Source organism: Parasteatoda tepidariorum, chromosome 2 (assembly GCF_043381705.1).
Source record: "Parasteatoda tepidariorum isolate YZ-2023 chromosome 2, CAS_Ptep_4.0, whole genome shotgun sequence".
NCBI classification, from domain to species: domain Eukaryota; kingdom Metazoa; phylum Arthropoda; class Arachnida; order Araneae; family Theridiidae; genus Parasteatoda; species Parasteatoda tepidariorum.
Genome location: NC_092205.1, coordinates 97,891,872 through 97,899,972, shown reverse-complemented (window position 1 = coordinate 97,899,972; position 8,101 = coordinate 97,891,872). Strand labels below are relative to the sequence as shown.

Sequence of the window (8,101 nt, the reverse complement as noted above, 5' to 3'; positions counted from 1 at the left end):
CTTTTGACTTTTTTTTTTCAGATTTTGACTGTTGAAAAGATATTTGTTTTTAAATGTATTTCTTAGAAGTAAATGTAATTTAAATGATAAAAATAACAAATGCCTGAATATATTTATAGACATTTTGATTACATTATTAGAATTTGAAAACTGAGTTTCAGTTTAAGATTTTTTCTCAGTATTTTTTTCTTTTGCTCATTAAAACAAATCATTGGATTCTCTTACAAAGTTATTTAAGAAGATTTGATGTTAGGTACACATTGTTACATGTTAAGTTGATTAAATGTTCAGTAGATAATAGCTAGGCATTCATGTTGCCAAGATATTTAACTCTATTTTATTATTTTACCTATATTATTATTAGTTATATCTTTATCGAAAACAAGCAATCTTGGTATATTTTTCTAATGTAGTGATAGTTGTGGTTTAACATATTTTTATCGTGAGTTTAATTTGTAAATTTTCATAATTCCAGAAAGGTAACGGAAATGGGAGAAATCAGGAGATTTTATTGATTAGAATAAATTGCTTATATAAGCATTTCATGCCCTGTGCAATATTTTTCTGAATGTTTACATTTAAAAAATGTAATACATTGTTTTCAATAGATTTTTTTTTCAATTTAAAAAGTTTTTCATAAATATATTTTACATATGTGGTTACTAAAAAGAGAGTTTTTTAACAATGTATATTGCATATTTATAATGATTCTAAGTAAATGGAAAGCTATTATAATTAGGAACCACCATAAATTAGTGAAAGATCTTAGTCAGGGAAATTTTTACGCTTTCTGTAATCTCATTTATTACTTTATTTATTTATTGATGTTTTTTCAACTCTGCTGACAAATAAAGCTGATATAAATAAAAATACTTACGCATCCTCAATACATTGGCATTTGGATTTTTTTTTTTTAATTAAAAAAATACAAGAATTTTTTAAAATGTTTTCAATTTAAGTGAGGAAAATTCAACAACTTGCAGTTTACTGTTGTATTTATTAAACTTAACTTAAGTATTTATTTAACTTTCATGATAAATCGTTTTGATCATTAGTTATAATAGAGTTTGAACCAACCATCTTAAGTTTGCAGTAAATATAGTCGAAATTAAAACAAACAGTCATTGTTTAAATTTTGTTTGATTTTTCTTGCATAGATAGCAAAAAATTGAATAAACATCTTTTTTTTTTAAATTTTATTAATTACATATTATATCTTTTTCCAACAGAAAAGTTTGCAGAAACTTTAAATCTCTTAAAAGTTTATGTGGAGTCAAACATCAGCTTTTAATGGATTGAAAATGTTGATGAAGTTTTCTGTTGAAGGTTTTTATTAATTGGTGCTAGGGGGAAGAAAATTTAACATTAAAGTTTTGACTAGAATAAAACAACAACTATCATAGTATAGCAAAATAGTATACTTTATTAAGCAATACAGATCAATTGAAAAAAAAAAGTATTTACAAAAGCTCCTTTTTTCAGTAACAATGTTAGCTATTTATGTACAATAGTTTCAGCTGATAAAATAAACATACCATGTTACTATTATTAAATAAATATGTATTCAACCCATGCCTTTCATTTTAAAAAGAAACCCGAAAATGAAGCAATTTTTGTTCATTAAAAATCTCTTTAATAAACATTGATAGGTAATTTTTAAAAGTGTGTGACAGCACATCTTTTCATTTACGGTCATTTTCAATTGTCAATTTTTAACGAAATAGGATCATAAATTATATCACTAAAACGGAAGTTGAGTAAGTTTTTTACGAATATGGTTCTAAAGTATATTCGGAATATGCATGGTTTTTTCGAATACCACAACTCGCAAATAGAAATATATGTAATTGCTGTAGTTAATATAAAAATACTATAATAATGACAAATATATTACAACTATGGTATAAAAATAGATCTTATTTGTGAAAAACATTCAACTGCATAACAATTTATGCCTTATAGTTCCCTTGTATGTGATGTAGAAGAAATCAAATATATTCCAGAAATAAATTATTTTACATCATAGTTCAAGAGCCAGTAAGACCACTGAATTTTCATTATTTTTAGCGGATCATACGGCTACTTGATTAATTGTAAAGTTAGCCACTAATATTATACAAGCCGGCTCTAGTAATAATTACATAATTTTTAAAATTTCATTTGGATCGCATCAATAAGCACCTCAATGGTGACTGCTGTACTGGAAAAATAGTTTTAAGGGCCATTCTCATTGGGAGCAAATGCGAACCTCATTGGAGACTCATTTTTACCTGCGTAAAACTCACAATCAGGTTCTTATTCAGAAAAATCGCATCCAGTGAGAACGGTCCTTATGAAGTTACTAAACTTCAGGAACACATCTTTTAAAATGGCTGATGTTCTTAAGAAGTTCTTTCAAAATAGTACAACTTCCAAAAAACGGTAACCAGGTGGTCAAAGTCATGTGGATTGGCCCATATCAGATACAAATGACTGACTGTCGATCGTTTCAATTTTATTTTTTCTATCTACTTAGTTTTTGTTCACCTTCCGTCTTCGAACCAAGCGATATCTCCTCGCAGCAGGAGTAGCCTTGGCTTCCCTGTAGGTTGGAACATGCGTGGAATGAAATTGCTTTTTCCGCTTTGGCACTCTCTTCTTCTGACCTCTCTTGCGGGACGGCTTTTCGACCGGTGTCGACACGGTGCGAGCGTTGCTGGAGTCCGGAGACACGTCCGGATCGTGCCTGACCTGTGGTGAAGGTGCCAACTTGAGTGGATAACGCTTTTCTTGCCGGGTTGCCGCAGACAGTAGTGGGGCGTTGTGGCTGTCGTATGGGCTGTATTCTTTGTAACTGTCGCCTGGTCTTATTTTAGCCTCGAATTCTTCCACATGCCTGAGAAAGCTGTTGGGACTGATCATCACGGAGTTCTCGGGATGCGAAGGTCTGGCCTCGTGGTAGTAAACCGGAGTTTCTGAAGGTTGTGTTATTCTTGGCGATTCACGGTAAAGGTCGAAATTAATATCGTAGTAAGACAACGAGTTGTCACAGTAGACATTAAACCACCAGTTGCAGACTCGTGTGAGTTGATCAAAAACGGTACCATTCGGACATAAGAATCGATCGTGTCGGCCATCTGGTTGGCAGTAATGCCACATCTGCAAAAGATAAAGAAAAATTTTACTAAAGAACAAGGCCATACTGAAATGAAGAAGAGTGTTAAGGCCTTGGTTTAAATTCCTTACAAAGAATGTATTGTTTGTTTTTTCTAAAGAAAAATGCTGAAACTTCTTTTATATCTATATTAACTGTACAATTTTGAATAAAGGGTCTTGAAAAATTCTACAGAATATGAAAATAACGCACACAAATTTACATGACTGTTTTAGTTTAAATTTGTTTGTCAGAGGTGTAGTTATTTATTATTATTGTTCATATTTTATTTTGATCTTTGAAAATAAAAATAATTTTTTCTTTGATTTTCAATAAATTTTTTTGAATAAAATGTCAATTAACCCAAAAACTAATAATATGTCAAACAAGTGCATAGTATAAAATTTTATTATATTTCTTTGAACAACGAGACAAATAACACTAAAAAATTTTATTTTAGTATTTTTATCATAACATTAACTCACAAATTTTAATAAATTGTATGCATTGGTCAAAATTAATTATAATCACCTGGCAGTCTGACTAGAGCCTTAAATTGTAATTTATTTATATTTTTTGTTAAAAAGAAATAATCGTAATAACATTTTATGCATTGGTTAAAGTGAACTATAATTACGTAAGTTATAAAACAGGCCCCCATTGAAGGGCGCGTTTATAAATAATAAAATATGTTTTAGGAATATTAAGTGAATATTATTGAAAATATATATATATGTATGGTATTAACAATTCTTAAAGTAAAATATTCCCACAGCAGCCCATTGAGGGGCCATAGTGGTTAAGCTTCCACAATTTCGTTACCCATAGTCATGATGGTTACAATGTGATCATCTTTGCACTCCGACTGCCTTTACTTCCGAAATAATTTGACTTATTCTACCTTTACAATTGTCATTTTTAATTCTTTTATTTTATAGAATAAAAAATTATTGACTAGTAAAAAAAAGATGTTTTAACTCAAGCCATAATGTACAAAACCAACCAGAGTTTATTAAACCAAAATGCATTTTAAAAACTCAAAATAAAATATAGTTTTCTTGTTGTTCTAATGAAGTAAAATTTATTTGTTTCGTATGATGTTTTGACATAAATAATTAATAAAATTATCATTTGCAATTTTTTTTCTTTGTATTGTTCCCATTTTTTAAATGGATTCAAAAAATCATTATTATTATTGTCCAGCAAATTCAAATTCAACTCACATCATTGGGAATTTTTTATGATTAAGCAATAAAAAGTAGTGCTCTTATTACAATGCACTTTGATTCGAATATATATCTTTTACAATCATTTATTGTCCCACAGTCGTTAAGACAAGGCTCCCAGCAGATCACCGAAGTCAAGCATCTCTGGCTGCAGTCAGTGTATGGGTGAGTGACCACTTGGATATTCAGTCTGCGTAGGGACCGAGGGTGTGCTGTATTAATCCGCGTTAAACTGTTCTACCGTAAAGTGCTCGACTTCGCGTGCAGGTCGTCGGGCTACCGAAGCAGGAGTGCCATCCCCTCTGCAGAGGATCAAAATTGTGATGGCATGTCTTCGGATCATCCTCAGGGATGTTTCCTAGACCCATCGCCAACAGCCCATTGTGCAGCTCTAGTGCAACGCAAATGAACTACAACAGCAATCATTAATAAAATTAGGAAAACTTTCAAAAGAAAATCTTCAGGTACTCTTTTTTTTTCTAGAATTTTTTTGACAAAAGGTAAATCCTCTTTGAACAAGCTTTCAGAGCTTGAAAAATAGAATACCCAAATAACTACTCTTAAGGTTTTGCAGAAAAAAAGTCGGTTATCATAATGTATACTTTACTTGACATTTGGTCTCTACGTCAGCATAAAATCCTGGAGTGGATGTATGCTGTAAACACTTGAATCCTGTCTCTGGAAGATGGGAGTAAGTGGGATAATCTAGTCCGGGAGCTCCTGGTATGGCCGACAAATCTCCATGATCCTCTACTGGCAATTCGTTCTTTGGCTCATAATAGTGATGAGGCTGTAAATAAAGTACATTACTATGACAGAATTTTGAATAGCACCCATTTATATCCGTAGTTTCTTGCGAGAAAGGTTCTGGAGCACCCTATAAAGAGATTTAGGCAATATAGTGATAAACCATACTTTTTCCAAAGATGGTACTTCTACCTTAAACTGTTCTGTTCCTAAATAGGTACTTTTCATGTCATAGGTCCCATGTGTGGGTATCTGTGATCTTCTTGAAGTGCAAGCACCCCATTTCGTGAAGCACGAGCTCAGTCATTTACCGGCGAAAAGACCGGCAGATTCGCGCCAGTTGTCGGATTTTTGGAATGTGTCGGAAATTTAAAGGAATCGGAGGGACATGGAATTCGTGACAGTTGATATAAATAATTATATTATTGTATTAGTTTATTATATTTATCCTGAAAATTATGTAATTTGATTTATTTTGCTATAATTTAGGCAAAAATTACTGTTATCCATTAACATTTCTCATTTGTGTGAACATATTGAATATAATGGCTATTTTATTTATTTTTTTAAATAATCTATTTCTCACGTACTATAATAACGATCAAATTTAATAGGAATTTTATTCCTCCATTTTTGTCGCATTTCCCTCAAATATATTTCACAGACAAGGGGTTAAGTAAATTGGCGCAACTCAAAAAACGTGTTTAAGAAAATGAACACAACTCAAGAAAATGGACCCTTTGATTCCAGTTTTCACTCTTTAAAAAAATCCTTTTTTTTTTTTAGAGTAAACATATGGATCCAAATAAATTCGTAATGTTCCATTTTTCTAAATTTAGATCTGTAATACACCTAACTGGAACTTTGCCTATGCTTAGTATTTTAAAAAAAAAATACGATATATTTCTTAAATTTAGGTTGAAAAGACTTTAACACGCTGCCCAGAATAAAAAGCTTAATTAGTTGCATGGATAAGTTCTTCAAGAAAATGTAAAATAAGTACCTCAGCACTTCCGTAGGGATAATCGGCTGGTACAGCAACTGGTCCATGGTAGACTTCCATCTTAGATGATCTGGGATGATGGTGTAGGGGCCGCAGGTGAATGGGTTCTATGGGATGAAGATCAGGGGATGACTTGATGTACCTGTCGTCGTCATGAAGCTCGATGCTTACTGGAATGTCGTGGGGGGAGATGTGAGGTGGAGCAGATATGATGATCGGTACACGGTACGATTCCTGCAATATAAAATTAAAAGGGCGACTATTCATTTCTCGAGGATTAATTATGTGTATGATCTATTTAATATGTTTTTAATGACAATCCATTGTGAAATTGAATGTTTATATGTATAGTATGTGTGTGTAACATAAAAAGCTTCAATTAATTTTTTTCTGAATATTCTTTTCTTAATTTATCATTCAAAACTAAATGCTTTCTCACTCTTTTAAATTGACAATCTGTCCTTTAATCTATTTTTGGCTCAAGTATGCATTAATTAAAAGCGAGACATTTTGCTCTTTGTGGGTGTCGCGCGACCTATTTAATAAGCCAATTACAATTACTAAGATTTCCCTTATTCCCTGAAATGAAACATTTTTACGGATTTACTTTACAAGATTTTCTCTAACTAATCATGGGGAGCACAACATTTCGTCAACACTTTTATATCTGATCTCTGTCTAATAAATAAATTTTGTACCTTTCTTCCCTGCCTAAGACCTGTTTTAATCCTTCCACTCGGCAACGACGTTATATATATATATATATTATGCTATATTAAAAAGGCATGGAAAATAATGTAGATTAATGAAAAGAGAAAAATTTTAATTTAAAAAAAAATTAAAAAGCTGGAAAAGTATATCCGTATATTGTATCAATTTAGCCAAAGCGAAACATATCAATACAGTAGTGTGAAGAGCACTCAAAAAAATTGAAACTAAAATAGAGCACATTAATTTTAAAAAAAATATATATATATATATATATCACTGATGTGACACCTGTTCCAGAGAATTGAAATGAATACAATACAATTTTTTTACGTTATCATACCTTTCAGAAAACATAATTCCACTTTCTATTTTTTTAATGCTGTTTTTCATGAATGATAAGGAAAATCAGGAAAGGAAAGAGAATATGATCCATTCTTCTTATGTGAAAAGAGTACAATGACATCCAATCTTTAATTAATTTTATAAAATAAAATAGCGGTATATGTACTTCAGAGTCAGTAATTATTTCATCTAATTTCCTTATCAACCAGTTCTGGCTTTTTTTATCTGGAAAGACTTTGGCTTTATTTTTTAAGAATATATATATATATTTTTTAATAGAATACTTTTTTTTTTCAAATAAATTCTATTTCAAATCAATACCATTTGCTAAGGACAGAAACAGCGTAGTATAGTTAGTGCATATGAGACGTTGTTAAGTGCATAATGTTTGCCCAGTGTTCATAAGATAATTGAGGAGTTTGCAATAAAACTCTTTTTTCAATAATGTGATTTTCGATTTAATTAAACAGTAAACGATTCAAATTGTAAGTTTAATTTAAACAAATGTGTCATGTAACAATGCGTAAATTAAAAGTATAAAAACAAGTAATATAAAATTAAAGTCAATTCTAACTTAGGTTAACAAAGAAAAATTTTATTTTATTTACTTTTTATTAAATAATTGTCCCGCAGTGGACTGATCGTTAAGACACGGTTCCCAGCAGATCACTGGCTACGGTCAGTGTGCGGGTGGGTGACCACTTGAATCAGTCTGCGTAGGGACCGAGGGTTTGCGGTATGGGTCCTCGTTAAACTGTGCTACCGTCAAGTGCTCGACTTCGCGCGCATATCGTCGTCGGGCTACCGAAGCGGGGGAGCCATCCCCTCCGCAGAGGATCAAAATTGTGATGGCATGTCTTCGGATCATCCTCCGGGATGTTTCCCAGACCGTCGCCAATAGCCCATTGTGCAGCTCTAGTGCGACGTAAATTAACAACA

General features: G+C 31.7%; 1 protein-coding gene across 2 annotated transcripts in view; it reads right to left on the bottom strand.

Annotated features, from left to right (window-relative positions):
* Positions 1-1,400: 1,400 nt before the first annotated feature.
* LOC107449755 (uncharacterized) overlaps positions 1,401-8,101 on the bottom strand; it is a 28,722-nt gene continuing 22,021 nt past the window's right edge. For both annotated transcript variants that reach the window (XM_043051738.2, XM_016065399.3), the window contains 3 exons: positions 6,110-6,343; positions 4,967-5,149; positions 1,401-3,138 (listed from right to left, as the gene is read on the bottom strand). In XM_043051738.2, coding sequence (XP_042907672.1) covers positions 2,512-3,138; positions 4,967-5,149; positions 6,110-6,343 — 1,044 coding nt within the window. In that variant the 3' untranslated portion in view covers positions 1,401-2,511. The remainder of the gene's footprint in view (positions 3,139-4,966; positions 5,150-6,109; positions 6,344-8,101) is intronic.